At 38.7% G+C, this 21,474-nt stretch overlaps 1 protein-coding gene across 1 annotated transcript; it reads left to right on the top strand.

Moving 5' to 3' along the window:
* The first annotated feature begins 629 nt into the window (after positions 1-629).
* LOC130735968 (uncharacterized) lies at positions 630-6,358 on the top strand. The gene is made up of 7 exons (XM_057587836.1): positions 630-719; positions 1,515-1,637; positions 3,804-3,860; positions 4,923-5,034; positions 5,163-5,942; positions 6,042-6,170; positions 6,318-6,358. Exons 1-7 carry the CDS (start codon positions 630-632, stop codon positions 6,356-6,358), a joined length of 1,332 nt encoding a protein of 443 aa, XP_057443819.1.
* Positions 6,359-21,474: the final 15,116 nt, after the last annotated feature.

Here is a 21,474-nt window from a genome sequence, read left to right as displayed (position 1 = left end):
ACAGAACGTGGTTTTGAAATTTACAACATGTTCTCAGCACCATAACACTATCTCAAACCATTTTGATTCATCTAAACCCCAGATAAATTTAGAAATCAAATATACAAACATACTAATCAAGAAATTGAGGCTTTTACCAAGGAAAATGAGAAGATGATGGTGGAGGAGCTTAAATCCCTATTTCATGAAATGATCAGATCTTGTTCTAAGAATTTTGAAGCATGTAAATGAAGTTTATCAATCAGAGAAAGCAAAGGAAAAGGTTTTACCACATGAGGAAGTAAAGTGGCATGGTGATGGTGTCTCCTTGTCATATATGGAAGATGAAGCTTGAACAATACCATATGATGAATGGGGCTGTACGTGTTCCTTGTGGTGCTGGCCTTCTCGTGGTGGCCATGGAGAGAAAGAAGAGGAACATGGTGGCTGCCATGGTGGCTTTCTTGCGTGAAGAAGGAGGAGGGGCAGAACAAGAACATGTTTGTGGTGATGGTTTTCATGGTGGAAAGGAGAAGAAGAACATGATTATGGTGGCCTCTTGGCTGGATTGTTGCCATGGTGAGGAATGAGGATGAGGGACGGTGGTGATGGTGTGGGTGCTGCACGTGAATGAAGAAGAAAGGAAAACCATGGTGGTGATGGCTGGCTTCGTTGTGGCCATGGAGAGAATTGGTGGCGGCTTGAACATGAAGGAAGAAGCAACTCGTGATGATGGTGAGGTGCTGTACAAGAGAGAAAAGAAGAATTTGGTGTTGGTGATGAGGAGAAGAAGAGAACAAGAAAGAAAGAAACATGAAGAAGAACAAATGAAATGGGTATGCAGCAAAAGAAAGAAAAAAACGTGAAGGAAGAAAGAAATGAGAGTGAGCCGAGGATGAGGTGGACGGAGGGATAAGGATGGTGAGATATTTTCTAAAGATATTTTGAGAAGATATTTTTAAAATCGATACGAATTGATTTAGATACTGAATGATTTAGCTCATAGAGTTAAGATAAAAATATAAGGGTGACATATTATTATCCAAAAAATTATGAGGAACTCTATGAAATGATAAAATATAAATTTGAATCACTTTGAGCAAAATAAAATGATTCATAGACCAGGAAAGAAGTAGAAACTGAGCTAAAGAATAACTGTGAGACAATTAGAACAAATATGACGTCGTCATATTATGCGTATAAGTCAAGTATAAATTATAAGAAAATGACAATAGTACTTATCATCATTTGAAAGAAAAAGACAATTGTCAGATAGCTCACGGAGCGTTGAATTGAGTTTATCGAATAAAACAAAGTTATGGCTTATTAAAAATAAGAAGACTAATGATATTATTTCTATTTTCAATGAAACTATAGAAAATAAAATATTTTGAAATTAATTATCATTTAAATGATTTCCTTGATTCGTAATTAAAATCAAGTCAGGAAAATAACTTTAAAAATAATAATAGATTATAAACACTCAATTAATTAATATAATGAAATTAAATAAATAATCTAGTTATTTATTTCAGGGTCTTACACTCAAAGTTGCTTTCGTTTCTTCCATTTACACAGACCTTGCGCCTTTCCCCCATGACATCAGGACGCCGAACCAAGAACTCCTCTCGCGGCGTTACCGTTGCCACTCCTCTGCAGTATGTTCCTCCGGTCGACCTTCCCCCTCCCGGGGGAGTCCCTCTTGACATAAAAGATATTGTCGCTTTCCGACTGAAGTCCTCGGGATCCTTGCTGACTCCTATCCCAAGGGGTCTTCCGGTTGGAGCAATCCCCAACCAACAATCCTATTTTGGGCAGTGGAAATTAATTTCTGACCTCTCCTCGAGGTCCGGTGGATTTTGTCATGAGAAGCCCCTCGACAATATTCTCTACTACGACGGCTGGAATGAAGATAGAAGAGTGTGCTAGGGTGTTGATTTTAGCAAGTTATGGGGATTAAAGAAGCGGTGAATGATGGAGCAAGGGGGAATTTAAAAGTTAAGGTGAGTAGCGGTTGGCAAGATGAAATGATTACACTGGGGAACGTGACGCGGTTTTTGGGGGAACGGGAACGGCGCAATAAATGGAAATTGCAATAGTTGAAGCTAATTGGTTCAAATTCAAACTGAAAGGCTTTGTGGGGATTTGAGAGGACGTTTCAAGGAAGGCAGTTGGGATTCTGCAGACCTTTGCTGCCACGTGGCATAGGCTTAATGCGTGTCAAGCCACCACGACTCATGACACATGCGTGACTGCAACTGGGCGAGAAAACCAAGTGTTATTGATGGTTGTCGCCACCAGCCCACTTGTGGACACGGGAGACCGAAGAAACTTGCTAACAGAACCAAAAAATTAGTCTTAGGCTCTAGTTGTGAAGCCATGTTGGCAATTGTTTTAAGTCATTAGGCTTTGGCGTTAGTTAGTTTACTCATGATCGTCGCCTCAGGTTTCTTCTTAAAGACACACTCAGCTCTCATGCTTCGAGCTCGGTGTCTTGTGGACTGGGCGAGACCCTAGGGTCCCTCGCCCAGGCGCGCCTGCCCAGGGCGACGTGCAAGCCAGGATATTGGGCCTTCTCCCGGGAGGCCCAACTAGCCCATTAAGGGAAGTAAGGGGCGCCAAGCCCAACCCCCAAATATATAAATAAGGGACGGTTACCAATTGTAAGGGACTCTTGACTCATTTGAGAAATAAAAGCTTGAAATTCAGTTACTTTCTCTCTCTAAGCAGTTACGCTCTAAACTCTCTCTAGATTCTCACATCACGATCCTTTCACCATGGGTACCGTACCTCATCTCTATGTTCTTGGATAGAACAATATATATATATATATGTAAAGCACACTTGAGTTTTGTATTAAATATATAAGCAAAACACAAGTGTTGCATTGTATTAAATGCATTAACCAAATATCAAATTTTCTTTGTAATAAATAAATTAAACAACAAAATGAAAAATTGTATTGTCAAAAATATATCTATCTATATATATATGTGTGTGTAAAGGAGACTTGAGTTTTTGCACTCCTTAACATTAAATGCATTATTAAATTGTAAAACATTTCTTTTGTATTAATACATTTAATAATAAAATTAAAAACTAAATAAAATTTCTTTAGTCATAATCTATTCAACTACCTATAAATTGTAAAAGTCACTTTGAAACTTTGTATTAAATATATTAAATTAAAATATTAAAAATGAATAAAATTGCTTAAGTCATAAGCTATTGATGAAAGAATGAAACAATGCATTCTAATAAAAAAATTACACTGATGTTTATCACCAAAAAATTTACATTAATAAAAGTACCCATAATTTAAATGTGTACAATTTTAGTTATATAATGATAAAAAATATTAAAAATAATTTATATAAATAAATATCTTAATAAAACATTGATTTAAAAAAATGTGTGGATGTTTGATTCCCCTTAAGCAATGTCTCAGGTGCGAGGTTAATGGATGAAAAAACATCGCTGGGAGAGTTAACTCCACTATGATGTGAAAATTGTCAGCTCGAGAAGGATTTTCTATAAAGGTGGATACCTCTGGAGGAGGAACATGTAAGCACACAAAAAAAATGAGTTAAAAAATATTTGTTTGTGGTAGGAAGTGTAAAATGAGTTAATATAATGATTTAAAAAATATTTGTTTACTTAAAATAAAATTAAAAAATATATTAGTCATAATATTTTTTATATAATTATTTAAAAAATTCATTAAATACATTAAAGAGTAAAAGTATCCTACATTTGTATTAAAATACATGAAGCAATATCAAAGATTTTAATTACTTTTTGATAACCTGGTTTTAATTTTATAGGTTTTGAAGAAGAGTGATGAAGATGTGGAAAGAAGAGATGAAGATGATATTATTCTGGTTTTTCGATTTTTTATTAATTTTTTTCAAGTAACCATTAAGTTTTTAGATGAAATTGGACGGAAGACCAAAGTTACTAATAAAGAACAACGTTTAAGCCTCATAAAATTAAAAACAGAAAAAAATTATATTCTCAAAATATATTCAACTTCCTACATTAATTAATACTATTTATAAACTTAGAAATGGACTTAAATTTTGCATTAGTGAAAAATATCAAAAATTAAAATTGATTTAGAATAAAACAAGATAATTAATAAATAATTTAGATAAAATAGTTTGAATTTAAAAATGACACTATGAGGCGTTTATTGTTAACTATAATGTATGTATGTATTTTTTTTGAAAGGATCTCAACATAATTTTTTGATCTTATTATATATCAGTAAAACAATTTTGTGGAAGCTTAATAGAGAAAACAATTATGATCAAAGTTGAATAAATTTAAGTTAATAAGTTTAAGTTATATCTTATTATAGTTGTAAATCTTAAAATTACGTTATTATTCTCGGTTTTGACAAGTGGTTGTCCCTCCCAAAATATGACTTTCACGGTTAAATGTATAAAAATATGTCCATACAAGTTATTTGATGGTATTAAAAACTTATTGCTTAATTTATTTTTTTACAAATTGACAAAATTATTTTTCATATTATTTATACAAAGAGAACTCTAATATTGTTTACCGAAATGTATTTGTTTTGAAATTATTGAAATGTGTAAACACAACTATTATTATTTATTTTTATAATAAAAATATTTTCATATTTATATATTAATTTAAACTATAATCATTTTATATACTCCCTCCGTTTCTATTTATAAGAACCAAATAGAAAATGCACTTGGTTCTTTTATAAGAACCAACTTGGAATTTGTGGAGATTTAATTATTTTTGGACAAGAATGCCCTTATTTAATTGAATTTCTCTCTCTTTCCACTTGCTGTAGGATTAATGATGCATAGAAATTAAGAATAATGGGTGGAGGGTAACTTTGGAAAATTGATTTAAATTGAGAACAAATTTAATGCAATTAACTAAATTAGCTAAATTTCTTAAAGGGTGTGAAGCGGTTGCTTGGTTCTTATATTAAGGAACGGAGGGAGTATAATGTTAAAAATGTTGTAAATAAACCTGTACAACGCGTTATATCTATTGTTAAAAATATTGAAAGTAAACTCCTGCAACGCACGGGTTATATATCTAGTATATATAATATTTAGTTGCAAATATTGAAAGTAAACTCGTGCAACGCACGGATGAGTTGCAAGCTGCTTATGCAAATGAAATTTCACATTTAGTTGCAAATGATGAGATTGAAACAGGAAGGGGGGGAAATCAAATTGGCACACTACAAAGACCCGGTGACACTAGATGGAGTTCCCACTTAAATTCAATAACCCATCTTTTACGATTGTATAATGCAACAACTACGGTTCTTGAAGACTTGGCCATTGAAGGATCTACTTATTCTCAACGAGGTGATGCCACTTATGCTTTCAAATCATTGATGTCATTTGAATTTGTTTTCATTTTACACTTGATGAAAGAACTTATGGGAATCTGTGACAAACTTTGTCAAGCTTTACAAAAAAAGACTCAAGACATCTTGAATGCTATTTGTCTGGTGTCTACCACAAAATCATTAATTCAAGAGTTAAGGGATTTTTGTTGGAATTCTCTTCTACAAAATGTTAGATCTTTTTGTGATACTCGATCTATTGAAGTTTCAGACATGAGCTATTCTTTCTCTGACATAATTCGATCTCGTCGTCAAAAGGATAAAGTGACAATAGAGCACCATTACCGTATTGATGTACTTAATGTTGTCATTGATTATCAGTTGAAAGAATTGAATAGCAGGTTTAGTGAGCAAGCAACTGGACTTCTTAAATTGAGCACAACTTTAGATCCTAAGGATTCATTCAAGTCATTTAATGTTGAGCATATCTGTAGTCTTGTTGAGAAATTCTATCCTTCGTATTTTTCTGGCCAAGAAAAGATTCAGTTACCATATGAATTGCAACATTATGAATTTGATTTGATCAAAGATGTCAACTTTCATAATTTGTCTACTATTGGTGAATTGTGACAAAAGTTAGTTGAGAGTGAAAAATCAATTGTCTATCCTTTACTTGATAGATTGTTGCGACTTGTTTTGACTCTTCCTGTATCAACAGCAACCACTGAACGTGCTTTTTCAGCTATGAAAGTTATAAAAACAAGGTTGCGCAACAAGATGGAAGATGATTTTCTCACTGATTACATGGTTGTTTATATTGAAAAGGAAATTGCTGAAAAATATACCAGTGATATGATAATTGATGATTTTTACTCTATGAAACAACGACGAGCATAACTTCAGCCTTCAAGTGTGAAGGTATATGTTTGATCTTACTATATGTTTGACGATATTAACTATGAATGTATCTTAATAAATTGTTTATACGTTGCAGGTTTCATCTTTATCTACAATGTAGACGCACTTTTGTGCTGATAACTTTTTGGTGCGGAAGAGATATTTTGTGGTTCTTCTCTTCAATTATCTACAAGATAGTCTTTTTGTTGATTATGATTTTTTGTTCTCACCAAAATACTTATGAGCCGGTTAGTATCTCTTGCACCCAAATTAATCTTATATTTCTTATGCTTTTACTAAATATCTCTTGCACTCAAACTAATTTTTTGTTCACACCAAAATACCTATGTGTTTTTTGGCAAATTTTTTATTTGATAAGAATTGAAATTTTCGTACAAATTATATTCCTTTAGATCCTAGTCACCCCCTTCTGAAATTCCTGCCTACGCCCCTGTCTACGACCCTATCAAGTTCTTTTTCAAAAATTTCAATTTTGAGTTTTTGAGCCTAAAATCTTGACCCAAATACCCCTATGTGCATTTCAAATCCGATAATTTTTCCGAGCATTGTTTTACCCTAGTTATGACCTAAGATTAGGACTGGGATGAAAATCAAATCTGGGCTAGTGTGGCATTAAGCTTACTGTAGCCCTTTAAGTCGCCAAAATTTTGGCTTTGGTGTCGTGTCATTCCGAGTTCTGTAGCTTGAGTTATGCGCGTTTTAGTGAGCAAAGGTAAATATTAGAATTTTCTGGTTTGGTTTCACGTGTCAAACTCACCCATTTGAGGAAACTCTTCCATTCGTGCTAGAATGTGGTACTCTGAAGCTTCTTAAGCTTTGTCTAACTTTAGTTAGTACCGTTTGAATTGTATCGACTTCTTTTGATTGATTATTGCTATGTTTGCTCAAAGGTTCATTTGTGGAAACTTTGGGATTAAATGAGCAAGCTAGTGAGGAGAACCTGAACTGTGAAGCTGGAAGAACTCGAGGTGAGGGAAACTTACTTGCTAGCTAATGTTTTATAGGCGTCGATCAATTCGACTTGTTTTATTGGTTTGCTTATGAGTATTGCATTGAACTGAGAAAATGTTTATCTGAGACTTCGGCCGTGTGAACTTATTGAGACGTGCGTCTCCGTTTTCTGAGAGACTTCGGTCGTTTACTGCTTTCTGTCTTATCGCTTTCTAGTGGATAAGACATGGTTATGTTTTATCGCACTGCTTTAATGTTTCATCGCTCAATAGAGCTCGATATATTTGTGTTCATGATTAAATTGTGCTGACTGAATTATGTATGTTTACGCTATCACGGTGTGTCGGAAATATTGGGTTACGTCATGGTAATGACACTTCTTAAAGTATTGTGGGCAGGCCTGACCTTCTCGGGGAATTACTTGGGAGTTATTGTGGTCTTTTGATTTATAGATGTTTCGAAACAAAAGGAAATAAGGCTTGATTTTTGTAATTCAGGTTCCCTGTAGAACGAAAGTCTTGCACGATGCTGGGACAATAGGTTCGACAATAGCTTAACAGTAAAACAGTAACTTAAAACAGAAACAACAAAACACAAGAATTGTTAACCTAATTCAGTGACAAACTTTGACCTATGTGTGGAGGGTTTGCACCCAAAGAAAGGAAATCCACTATCTCAAGATTCAGGAATCACAGACACTCATGAACACAACAATTCATAGTTCACTTCCTAATCTACCCAGTGTATTTCTACTTAGTATCTCAACCTAAGTATGAGAGCCCCTCTCACTTTCTCTCAATCACTACCACAGTGATTGGTGAACACAATCAACAATCAGAGTTAGAAGTCAATCAAACACACAAAACCCTTCTTTGCTTTATAGAATCAGCGAGCAAAGAGGATTCACAACTAACAAAGGACAAAGCACAATCACAAATCCTAAAACACTTGATCTCTCTCTATAGCTTCGATGGTCTTCAAGTTTTAGGTCTTCATCCTTTTATAGACTTCAGCAGCAGCAGCATGGGCTATAGAATTAGCATGGGCTGAAGTAACAAATTGCAACAACAGTTATTCAAAACGTAATCTTGAAAGATCTTGTTACTTATTGCAAAAGAAAAGATAGAAACCAATCTTTTAACAAAGATTGTTTCAACAAATAACAACCCATTAATAAAACCCTTCTGGAATAGCTACTTGACCCTCAAGTAACACGGAAACCATATGAAGGTATGAAAAACGGTAGAAAGGGGGGGTTTGAATAACGTTTTCAAGATAAAGCTTCCACCTTAAAGATTTTGACAAATCTTTCGAGAACTTAAGTGCTAAAGATAAGAGATAGAAAAGCACACAAGGATTTTATCCTGGTTCACTTGATAAATCACTCAAGCTACTCCAATCCACCCGTTAAGGTGATTTCTTCCTTCTTAGAATGAAGACAATCCACTAATCAGGTAAGAGTTACAACTGCACTTGAAATCTACAAGTGACTAACAATTACACTGACTTAGCTCACACTAAGATTCACTCTCTTAGTCTTCTCTAGGATCCGATCAACCTTGATCTCCTAAAGGAACTAAACAAACTGTTTATCAAAGAATTGTTTACAAGAGATTTGCTTCTAAAAAGCTAATAGTAAACTCAATGAATTTCAGATGAAAGAAAGCTTAGAAGAATTTGAATTTGTCTTGCGCGTATGTGAATGCTTCTAGCCGCTTCTTTCAGTCTTCAGCCTCTTTATATACTCCAAGGATTAGGGTTGAGCGTTGCATGGGAAATGCTACCGTTGGAGGGCAGTTCTGGAAAATCCAGCTTCTGCTGTGTCTGAGACTGTTAGGTAGGTCGTCAGGAAGGTACAGTTGCTTTTGTACTTGGATAGCGACTTGACCTTTAAACCTAGGAGACTTCTGATCAGGAGAAAGCTTCATGTTGGAACTTGTAAAGCCGGTTGATCAGAGTCAGAGGGAAAGCCCAGATCCTCTGACCATTGTTTCTTCTGATTCTGAACTCAGAGGGAAGTACATGGTCTTCAGAGTATCTTGCTTCTGGACATCAGAATTTCACTAATCAGCTTTTGGATCTTCAGAGTCTTCTACACCATCAGAATATCTGAGCCTTCAGTGTTTCTTGGTTATCAGACTGAGTCCACATCACAGTTTGTATAACTTCAGAACTTCTGAAGCTTTTCCACTGTTCATACTGAACATGGTGAATGCGAAAGCGTTGCTTGGGTCGCTCTTTATACACAGTGCTTCTGTTTTGTGTGAGATTGAGTTGAGGTCAGAGCCTGTAAATAGCACACTCAGAAAAACACGTTAGAGTACCACAATTGTTCATATCAAAAGGTTAACTTGTAATCATCAAAACATTGAGTTGTACTACTAGATCAAAACTTGATCTTACAATCTCCCCCTTTTTGATGATGACAAAACTAAGATTTTTGATGAACAATTCTTAAACATTAAACTGAATTCACTCAGAGTTTAGAGATATAGAATAAGACTTATCCTGATGTGAATAGTTTATCTTGCTCATTCTGAATTCAAGTCACTGCTTGATTCTGAGCTTAGCTCCCCCTGAATCTAATACTTGATGAAAACATTAGTAAAGTCTAGATTCTGAGCTAAATGATATAAGAGTTCAGAGTGAAAAACTTATGACATAGATGAAAATAGAGTAATCAGAGCGCATAAGTAATCAGAGTCACGGACAAGGTATCAGAGTCTTGGGTATCAGAGTCAAATTAGAATCACTTCAGAGGAAGTGAAATGTATTCCTTGTATTTGCCCAGTGACACATCTATGGTCATAAAGGTGGAACTCTTAAATTCTCCAAAAGAAAAATAAATCACACTAACACATCTTACACATCAAAAACTGGGTTTACTCCCCCTTTTTGTCATAAGCAAAAAGCTTGGGGTGTGAAAAACTTAGCTTGAAGTACAAGGTACTCCCCCTTAGAGAAGGTCTAAGTTTAAAGAAAATTAAAACGATGCATGAATTAGAGTTAGGCGAAATAAATAGAAGAGTTAATGCAAGAGAAGAACGTTTACCACCGGCCAAGGGAGTAAAGAGGAGGGTCAGTTACCAAGAACTTAACCTCGAGAAACTGTAGGAGCATTAACTTTCAGAGAGAAAGTGAAGCCTATATAAAGCGTTGGAGAGAGGGGTAAGCTTCACAACATCATACCAGAGAAAAATGGCATCATACATGATCGCATTAGAGGAGCTGAGAAAGAGAGCCTTTGAGGAGGACTTGTTTCTCAACATTAGGCATCCAGAGGGTACAACAACCATCTCAGAGCTAACACGGATACTGCTGGAGGAGGACCTGCGTCCAGAGTTGAATAGAGACTTGAGGGAATTTCTTGCCTTCGTGGAGGAGGTGCAAGAACTCAGCCAGCTTGAACTAAAGCTGCTGGAAGAAAAAGAGATCTTGGAAAAGAAGCTCAAGACTGCAAAAGAGATTCTGGAGAGGGATGAGCTAAAAGACAGGCTCAACAACATCCAGTATGCACTAGAGCGTCTAGAGAAGGAGAGGTCAGAGCAGCGCCAGGAGTGCAGAAGAATGAGGAGGGATCCTCCATTCTAGGATTTTAGGAAAAAGAAAAAAAAAATGTATGATGTAAAAGCGGTTATGATGAATAATAAAAAAAAATTTGCAAACATAATGTCAGATATATATATATATATATGCATAGATAATCACAAACGAGCAAAGTAAAGATTAACAAGAAAGAGCCAGAGGTTAACGAAATAAAACACAGGTAAAGAAAAAGAAATCAAAACGAAGAGATCCTAAAGCTAGGGTTTATCGGATCGACGTAGAAGTTCCATCATCATTTGCTTCATTTCAATCAGCAGAGACTCATGAGTGTCAAGACGTTGTTCCACAATGTCGAGTCTGGACGAGTTTGGCTGTGTAGAACTAGAAGGAACATTCTGAGCAGCGTGAGGAGCTGGAGTGGAAGCCGAAGCAGCAGGAGTAAAAACTACGGGTGCAAGTGCTTGGCATCTAAGAGCTTCAGCCTCAGCTTCAAGTCGTTCTGTCTCTAATCTGGCTTGTTCAGCTTGAGCTGCTGCTTGACGTGCAGCTTCTTCTGCTTGTTCTTTCTTTCTTTTGGCTTCTTCAATAACTTCAAGTAGCTTATGTCTCTGTTCTTGTTCATGAAGAGCCACCCTTCTAGCAAACCTTTGCTTTGCAACCTCGATCCTCTGACTTCCCTCTGCATTCAGTAGCTGCATCATAACGGGAACTTGAGCCACTAGCCAAGTGCTCAGATTGTTCCACTCTTCAGCCACATGTTCAGCATTCTCGCTTAGGTCAGTCTGACCTTGCACATTGCGTAGCATCAATGAGGCTTCATGATGGAAAATATTGATGCACTCAGAGAGAGATGTGGGTCGGAGGTGAGTGTAAGGAATTATAGAGAGGTTGGTTTCAGGAGAGGTTGGGTGATTGCTGTTGTGAGCTTCAGAGGCACCTTGTGGAGAGCCAATGTTAAACATTTGAGCATTTGCTTCAGTAGGAGAAGGTTGGAAAAATGAAGACCTTGGGGAATGTGGTGGAGAGGTGGTTTGTGCAGCTGGTTGGGACTCAGGAATGGGAGTGAGTGGATTTGAAGATTGTTTGAGCATGGCTGATATGGGGAGTGCATCAAATAAATTCAAATCATCATCAGAAGCAACTGCAGACTTACTTGATTGTGCTGATGATCTTGTCACTCTGGCAGGAGTTTCAATCCTTCTGATCACTTCAGCAGCTGGTTCCACCCGAGTAGGCTTCATCACAATTCTGACCTGCTTCTTCTTCTTCTTAGGAGAAGGAGGACCATCCTCATTATCACCATCATCACCATCATCTGGCTTGCTGGTTTCATCATGTTTTCTCTTGGATTGACCAGCCTTCTTCCCTACGCAATCTAGGATCATCTTCCTCTCAACTTTCTTCTTGATAGGAGAAGGAAACTCTGGAGCTGGCGGCAGTCTGCTGAAGAATTCATCGAGATCAATTTCATAGCCTTGAGCCCTTAGGTCTTCAACATAGCACCTAATGGCTTCAGGATTGTCTGCCTGTGTCCACAGAGGGTAGTCATTCAGAGGCACCCTTCTACTTCTGATTTCAGAAGATGTGTCTTCATGGGCAGGAGCAATCTTCTTCTTGACTAGGCCCATTTTCTTTAGAGAATTCGCAGTGAAGACATCACTGACAATGGTGGTCAGATCCTCTGTGCATCCAGCATTGACCAGATCTTGAATGAGGCCACTCTCAATGAAGAGATCAGACAACAGTCTCCCAAAGGGGATATACTTGATTGCTGACTTGATGGAGGCAGTAGTTCTAGACTTCCGGATACACTCCTTCAAGTAGGAGAACAGGAAGTAGGGAAGGCAGATCTTCTTCTTGTCTTGGATGAAGAACAACATCGCCTTCTGGTTGAAGTTGATGTAGTCTGGGGAACTGCCCTTTGGTCTCTGGTTTATGCAGTTGAGCAGAATCTTGTGCCAGATCCTGAGCTTGGGATGAAGGTCCATCACTTTGTAATTAGTCTTGCCCGGTTTGTAATTGGTGTACAGGGCCTTGTTGGTCTCATCCTTCGTCTTGGGTTTCAGCTTCGATTCAGTGAATTGGAAACGATACCCAAGAGCAGTTTGTGCACCCAGCAGATTCACGAAAGACTTCTCTGTAATGATGATCTTCCTTCCAAGAATGTGAGATACCACCTGAGTATCATCGCAGTCGGCGTACTTCCAGAATTCCTTGATCAGTTTGTCATACACGGGTCCTCGAAGCCTGTTGAAGTAATTTTCCCAACCTTGAGCTTGGACTTCAGGACGAAGATCATACCCATTTGTAGCAAGGTTGTCGAGGTCGAATCTCCATTCTGCCAGTACTTGAAGTTCCTCAGGAGCATATACGCAGTGAATGGCACAGCCCCGTTCTGCAATCGGAATAATCTGCTCTTGAGCTTGACCTTGATCTTGATTCGGATTCTCAGGACCCCTTTGACCTGTTGCTAGACCAACTACCATATGAGGGAACTGGGTTGCATCTGCAGTAGCTCTTCTGGTTTGACTCACCATTTTTGGAGCGGTTGAAGGTTTAGGTAGAAAATGAAGGTTGAAAGATGAAGAGAGATCGAGAGAGAAATCGAGGGTAAGCGGTTTTGAAATTGCAGAAGAGAGAGAGAGAGTAAAAACCGAAAGTGAAGGAGATCGTGTGTGTATAGTGGGTTTTGACAAATAACCGTTGTTGATTCAAAAAGCAATTTAAAATCAACGGTTGAAAATTAAAGATAGATAATAACAGTAAATACACATATCACACACAGGAGAGAAGCACATCTACACGCAACATGACAGACTGTCACACGGGCACAAGGAACTATGCATCAGAAATACTGACACACATGTTGCTATCTCAGCTTCAGAGTCAGTACCAATGGGTACACACACTCTGATTGAGTTACCTTCTGGACTAGACATCTTCTGATCAAGAAGTATCATAGTCAGAGGTTCTGATCCATCTTCACTCTGGACAAAAGTCCATGTTCAGATTTTTCAGAATAAAATTAAATCTATCCTCTGCTAAGGGCTTTGTAAAGATATCTGCCCATTGATGGTCAGTATCAACAAACTTCAGAAGAAGTACGCCCTTCTGTACATAATCTCTAATAAAGTGATACTTTACCTCAATGTGCTTTGCCCTTGAATGCAAGATAGGATTCTTACTCAATGAGATTGCGGCAGTGTTATCACAATAGATTGGGATATTGCTCTCAAGGATCTGATAATCCTCCAGCTGATGTTTCATCCAGAGCATCTGAGTGTTGCATATTGCTGCTGAGATATATTCTGCCTCTGCAGTTGATAGTGCAATGGTTGATTGCCTCTTGCTTGCCCATGAGACTAGATTGCTTCCCAGAAATTGACAATTTCCAGAAGTACTTTTTCTCTCTGTTCTATCTCCAGCATAATCAGCATCACAATAACCTGAAAGCTTATACTCTGATGTTTTCTTATACATCAAGCCAAGGTTAGTGGAGCCTTTCAGATACCTTAGGATCCTCTTAACAGCAGTTAAGTGGGTTTCCCTTGGATCTGATTGGAAACGAGCACATAAATGAACACTAAATAGTATGCCTGGCCTAGATGCAGTTAAGTATAGAAGTGAACCTATCATGCCACGATAGAGCTTCTGACATACTTTACCACTTTTATCTTCTTTCTCCAGAATGCATGTAGGATGCATTGGAGTCTTGGCCACTGTAGATTCCAGCATATTGAACTTCTTCAGAAGTTCTTTAGTGTACTTGCTCTGATGGATATATGTTCCTTCTGGTGTTTGATCAACTTGTATTCCCAGAAAGTACTTTAATTCTCCCATCATACTCATCTCAAATTCAGCCTGCATCATCTCAGAAAATTCTTTGCATAGAGATTGATTAGCAGAACCAAATATAATATCATCAACATAAATTTGCACAATTAAGATATCATCTTTATTGTAACATCCCGATCTGACGACTGGCCTCACGGTAACAACACGAGTCTTTTCAGCGCGCTTTGTCCTCACTCGCGCACTTCCTGGGAAAACTTCCCAGGAGGTCACCCATCACGATATTTCTCCAAGGCAAGCACACTTAACCATGGAGTTCTTATCAGTTGGGTTCCCGAAAAGAAGTTGCAACTTGTTGTTATGAGTAGTACCAATCAAATCTCTTATGCCCTCCTCAACTGTATAATCCATCCTTATACAGTCTCGGAATACCTCTTGTTCGGGTGTGAGATCGGTTCATTCATGTGCCCCTCCGCCTAGAAGCCTGCCAGGAGCCGCTCCTTGTCCGTGCCTCACTACACCGGCGATCACTCCCCGCCCTCGTCGGCCCCGGGTGTCACAGGCCCAACAAATGGCTAAGTCTCAAACCCCACATTCGGACTTGCCTAGGGTTGTTCATCCAACCCGAAATGTCAAAGATCACCAGGTCAATGAACCTCCACTCCGAAGTTGCGTCAAAACGCTCAATTCAACACATCATCAATATCATAAGTTATGAAAACAATCATAACAATAAATCATCATCATAAACAACATCAGATAAAGCATAAGTCGAATTTATCGACGCCTATCATGCAATCATAGCTAAATATAGCAAGTTGCCCTAACCTCGAGCTGTTCCAGCTTCGTAAACAAAGTTCTCCTCAAACAATTGCTCTGAGTCTTCCAAAGTTCCCTCAACTGAACCTCGGAGAAAAACAAAGCAGAATCCAAACAAAATCGATTAGTGACTAAGTAGAAGTTTGATTACTTGGTGTGTGTAAAGATAGTTACGAAGTTGGAGGTGTTTTAATGGACTATTAGATTCCAACGCAATATTTCGTCTAGGAGTTATCGAACGAACAAGTGGTATCAGAGCCAACCTCTCCCAGTACGGTGTGGTTCGAGGACGAACCAAGCGGAAGCTGGTGGGCCTGTGACACCCGGGGCCGACGAGGGCGGGGAGTGATCGCCGGTGTAGTGAGGCACGGACAAGGAGCGGCTCCTGGCAGGCTTCTAGGCGGAGGGGCACATGAATGAACCGATCTCACACCCGAACAAGAGGTATTCCGAGACTGTATAAGGATGGATTATACAGTTGAGGAGGGCATAAGAGATTTGATTGGTACTACTCATAACAACAAGTTGCAACTTCTTTTCGGGAACCCAACTGATAAGAACTCCATGGTTAAGTGTGCTTGCCTTGGAGAAATATCGTGATGGGTGACCTCCTGGGAAGTTTTCCCAGGAAGTGCGCGAGTGAGGACAAAGCGCGCTGAAAAGACTCGTGTTGTTACCGTGAGGCCAGTCGTCAGATCGGGATGTTACATTTATAAGTCTTGCAAAAAAGAGTTGTATCTACTTTACCCCTTACAAACTCATTCTCCAGAAGGAATGAGCTGAGTCTCTCATACCATGCTCTGGGAGCTTGCTTCAGACCATAGAGTGACTTCTTCAATTTGAACACATGGTCTGGCTTCTTCTCATCTTCAAAACCTGGGGGTTGATGAACATAGACTTCCTCTGAAATATAACCATTTAGGAAGGCACTCTTCACGTCCATCTGATGTAGAACTATGTTGTGATTCACTGAGAAAGAGATCAACAGTCTGATTGCCTCTAGTCTTGCTACTGGAGCAAATGTTTCAGTGTAGTCTATTCCTTCCTGCTGGCTGTAGCCTTGAGCAACTAGCCTTGCCTTGTTTCTGACTACATCTCCTTTCTCATTCAGCTTCTTTCTGAATACCCATTTTGTTCCAATTACATGGACACTCTCAAGCTTCTTCACTAAGCTCCAAACATCGTTCTTGGAGAATTGATTCAATTCTTCTTCCATGGCCAGAATCCAATCCTTGTCCTGAAGAGCTTCATCTATGGACTTGGGTTCAATTAAGGACACCAATTCTTTCAGACTGAGCAAGGTCTCTTCAGAGGGTCTGAAGGCTGATCTGGTTCTGACTGGTTCGTCTTTGTTGCCCAGAATCAATTCCTTAGGGTGAGCTGCAGTGATTCTGCTCTTCTTCAGAGTTTGTGAGTCAGAGGGACCAGCTTCTTCCTCTGGTTCATCTTCCTCTGGCTCAGCTTCCTCTGGAGCTTTGCCTTTGTCAGAAACATTAATGCTTAAATCTGCAAACTTCTCAACTAGCTTTGACTGGTCAGAGTCAAGCTTATCGTCAAATCTAACATGAATAGATTCTTCAATAGTCTTAGCATCAGTATTATAAAATCTAAAACCTTTAGATCTCTCAGAATAACCAAGTAATAGACATTTAGAAGATTTAGCATCAAATTTATGCAATCTATCCTTAGTATTGAGAACATAACAAACACAACCAAAAGGATGAAAATAAGAAATGTTGGGTTTTATGTTCTTCCACAATTCATAGGGAGTCTTATTCAGAATTGGTCTCACAGAGATTCTGTTCTGAATGTAACATGCTGTATTTACTGCCTCTGCCCAAAAGTGCTTAGCCATGCCAGTTTCTTGGAGCATGGTTCTAGCCATCTCCTGAAGAGTTCTGTTCTTCCTCTCAACAACACCATTTTGTTGAGGAGTTCTGGGACAAGAGAAATCATGTGCAATTCCATAGGAATAAAACAGACTCTCAAACTTGTCATTCTCAAACTCTCCACCATGGTCACTTCTGACACGCACAATCCTACAAGCCTTCTTGTTTTGCACTTGGGCAATGAAGGTAGAGAACACAGCATGAGACTCATCCTTGCGGGTTAGAAACTTTACCCATGTCCAGCGGCTATAGTCATCAACGATAACCATCCCATATCTCTTGCCACCTATAGACTCAATTTTCACTTGTCCAAAAAGGTCGATATGCAGAAGTTCCAACGGCCTTGAGGTTGAGACAACATTCTTTGCCTTGAAAGGGACTTTTGTGAATTTGCCTTTCTGACATGCTTCACAAAGAGCGTCTGAAGCGAACTTCAGATTGGGTAAGCCCCTGACAAGGTTTAGCTTGCTCAGCTGAGAAATCTTTCTCATACTGGCATGCCCTAGCCGTCTATGCCATACCCACTGCTCTTCATTAACAGACAGAAGACACTTCACATTCTGAGCCTCCAACTCAGATAATCTGATCTTATAAATGTTGTTCTTCCTCTTGCTGTTTTACAGAACAGAGCCATCGATTTGACTTACAGCCCGACAGGACTTTTGATTGAATATAACATCATAACCCTTGTCAGCTAATTGACTTATAGACAGTAAGTTATGTGTTAAGCCGTCTACCAATAACACATTATCAATGCATGGACTACTATCTACACAAATAGTACCAGTACCAACAATTTTACCCTTTTCATTTCCTCCAAAGCCAACTTCGCCTCCAAGCTTAAGTTTTAGCTCTTGGAACATACGCCTTTCTCCCGTCATGTGACGCGAGCATCCACTGTCCAGATACCATGATTGGTGTTTCAGTGGAGCTATCAAGGATATCTACAACATAGATAATCTTGTCCTTAGGTACCCACTTTCTGGGTCCTTTCTTGTTAGTTACCCCAGAGGTTCTGATCACCTTGGGTGTCTCAACATGATATTTTAAAGGAATATTTGCATGATATTTAGACATAGAGAAAGATCCCTTTTTAGGAGGGTTTTTAGCAACTTTAGCAGGTAAAGGATCAGGCAATATGGTACCAGAGGGAACAAAGCATTCATACAAGGATTTAGCTTTAGACACAGAGGGCTCATTTCTAATTGGTTTTGAATAGCCAATGCCATGCATTCCATTTCTGCTTACGCCATAGATCATTGAAGCCATTAAGCTTCTATCCACGCTTTTAGCTAGGAATCTTTGAAAAGACTTTTCATACTTAGACTCATTTCTACAATCAGAGGCATCACAAGCAACAATTTCTTCTAACTTAGCAATCTGGTTCTTAAGCACAGAGTTAGAATTGATCAAAGCATGATTATCATTTTTCAAATCAGAAATAATTTTCTCATGTTCAGAAGGAGTCTTGGAAACAGCAGATAAGTCCTTTTTCAGCTTCTTATGCTTAGACAATAAGGAGTTATACTTATCCATGATATCAGACAATGCATGTTTCAGTTCAGAGGTAGAGAAAGAAGCGAATACCTCATTTTCATCGTCTGAGTTAGGATCTCCTTCTGATTCTGAGTCAGAGTCAACAGCTCCCTTTGACTCTGCTTCTTTGTCTTTGACAATAGCCATGAGTCCTTGGACTTCACCATCAGAGTCAACATCCTCTGACTCTGATTCATCAAATGTCACCATCAGACTCTTCTTTGTCTTGAAGTGCTTCTTTGGCTTCTTGTCCTTCTTCAACTTTGGACAGTCACTTTTGTAGTGCCCTGGTTCTTTGCACTCAAAGCATGTGACTTCCTTAAGTGAGGACTTCTTCTGACCTGAGGATTCAGACTTTCCTTTTGCCTTTCCAGAGCCTTTGTATTTGCTATGCCTGTGCTTCCAGATGCGATTGAGTCTCTTGGAGATCAGAGTCAGCTCATCTTCATCAGAATCTTCTGATGCTTCTTCAGATTCCTCTTCTTCAGCTTGAAGAGCTTTTGACTTCTCAGCCTTAGCCTTTTCAGATTTAGATTTCAAGGCTATGGACTTTTTCCTCAGATCTTGCATCTCTGAGCGCTTCAGCTCATGGCATTTCAAAATGCTGATGAGTTCTTCTAAACTCATATTCTCAACATCTCTCGTGAGCTCTATTGAAGTCACTAAAGGCATCCAACTTTCAGGAAGACACCTGATGACCCTTATGACATGATCTTTTGTTGTGTAGCTCTTGTTGAGAGGTCGTATGCCAGCTACAAGCAACTGAAATCTGGAGAACATTTCTTCAATGGACTCATTTGGCTCCATGATGAAGGATTCATACTTTTGGATTAAAGACAATGCCTTTGATTCTTTGACTTTCTTGTTTCCTTCATGAGACATCTTCAGAGATTCGAAAATGCCTTTCGCAAACTCACGATCTGTAATCTTCTGGTACTCTTCATAGGAAATATCACTTAGAAGAATTGCTCTTGCTTTGTGATGTTGTGAGTACAGCTTCTTTTGATCTGCAGTCATCTCTGACCTTGGGATCTTCTTGCCATCTGCATCAACTGGACGCTCGTAGCCATCCACAATAATATCCCAGAGATCTGCATCGAAACCCAGAACGAAACTTTCCAGTCTATCTTTCCAATATTCGAACCTTTGACCGTCGAACATAGGAGGCTTTGCATTGTAACCATCTCTTTGAGTTTCACTGGTGGTGGCAGCCATTGTTTTTCACACCGGCCCGGATCACTGAACACTGTTAGGTGTGGTAATCAGAACTTGCGCTCTGATACCAATTGAAGGTATGAAAAACGGTAGAAAGGGGGGGGTTTGAATAACGTTTTCAAGATAAAGCTTCCACCTTAAAGATTTTGACAAATCTTTCGAGAACTTAAGTGCTAAAGATAAGAGATAGAAAAGCACACAAGGATTTTATCCTGGTTCACTTGATAAATCACTCAAGCTACTCCAGTCCACCCGTTAAGGTGATTTCTTCCTTCTTAGAATGAAGGCAATCCACTAATCAGGTAAGAGTTACAACTGCACTTGAAACCTACAAGTGACTAACAATTACACTGACTTAGCTCACACTAAGATTCACTCTCTTAGTCTTCTCTAGGATCCGATCAACCTTGATCTCCTAAAGGAACTAAACAAACTGTTTATCAAAGAATTGTTTACAAGAGATTTGCTTCTAAAAAGCTAATAGTAAACTCAATGAATTTCAGATGAAAGAAAGCTTAGAAGAATTTGAATTTGTCTTGCGCGTATGTGAATGTTTCTAGCCGCTTCTTTCAGTCTTCAGCCTCTTTATATACTCCAAGGATTAGGGTTGAGCGTTGCATGGGAAATGCTACCGTTGGAGGACAGTTCTGGAAAATCCAGCTTCTGCTGTGTATGAGACTGTTAGGTAGGTCGTCAAGAAGGTACAGTTGCTTTTGTACTTGGATAGCGACTTGACCTTTAAACCTAGGAGACTTCTGATCAGGAGAAAGCTTCATGTTGGAACTTGTGAAGCCGGTTGATCAGAGTCAGAGGGAAAGCCCAGATCCTCTGACCATTGTTTCTTCTGATTCTGAACTCAGAGGGAAGTACATGGTCTTCAGAGTATCTTGCTTCTGGACATCAGAATTTCACTAATCAGCTTCTGGATCTTCAGAGTCTTCTACACCATCAGAATATCTGAGCCTTCAGTGTTTCTTGGTTATCAGACTTTCAGGATCTTCAGAACTTCTAGTGACTGAGTCCACATCAGAGTTTGTATAACTTCAGAACTTCTGAAGCTTTTCCACTGTTCATACTGAACATGGTGAATGCGAAATCGTTGCTTGGGTCGCTCTTTATACACAGTGCTTCTGATTTGTGTGAGATTGAGTTGAGGTCAGAGCCTGTAAATAGCACACTCAGAAAAACACGTTAGAGTACCACAATTGTTCATATCAAAAGGTTAACTTGTAATCATCAAAACATAGAGTTGTACTACTAGATCAAAACTTGATCTTACACCATATCTTCAAATAAAACTTCAAAGGGCCCACAACAGAAACTCAAGCTGAGGACTGATGCCCTAGCTTCACATAATCAGATGCCACGACATCTGCTCCGACAATCGGTTGTTTTGACAAAATGCAAAACAACATGTACCAACAATTTTGATACAAGAAATTCATAATTCATTAACTAAAGATGGAACACTTTCAAATTATAAGG

Source organism: Lotus japonicus, chromosome 1 (assembly GCF_012489685.1).
Source record: "Lotus japonicus ecotype B-129 chromosome 1, LjGifu_v1.2".
NCBI lineage: Eukaryota > Viridiplantae > Streptophyta > Magnoliopsida > Fabales > Fabaceae > Lotus > Lotus japonicus.
This window is presented reverse-complemented; position numbering and strand designations above follow the sequence as displayed.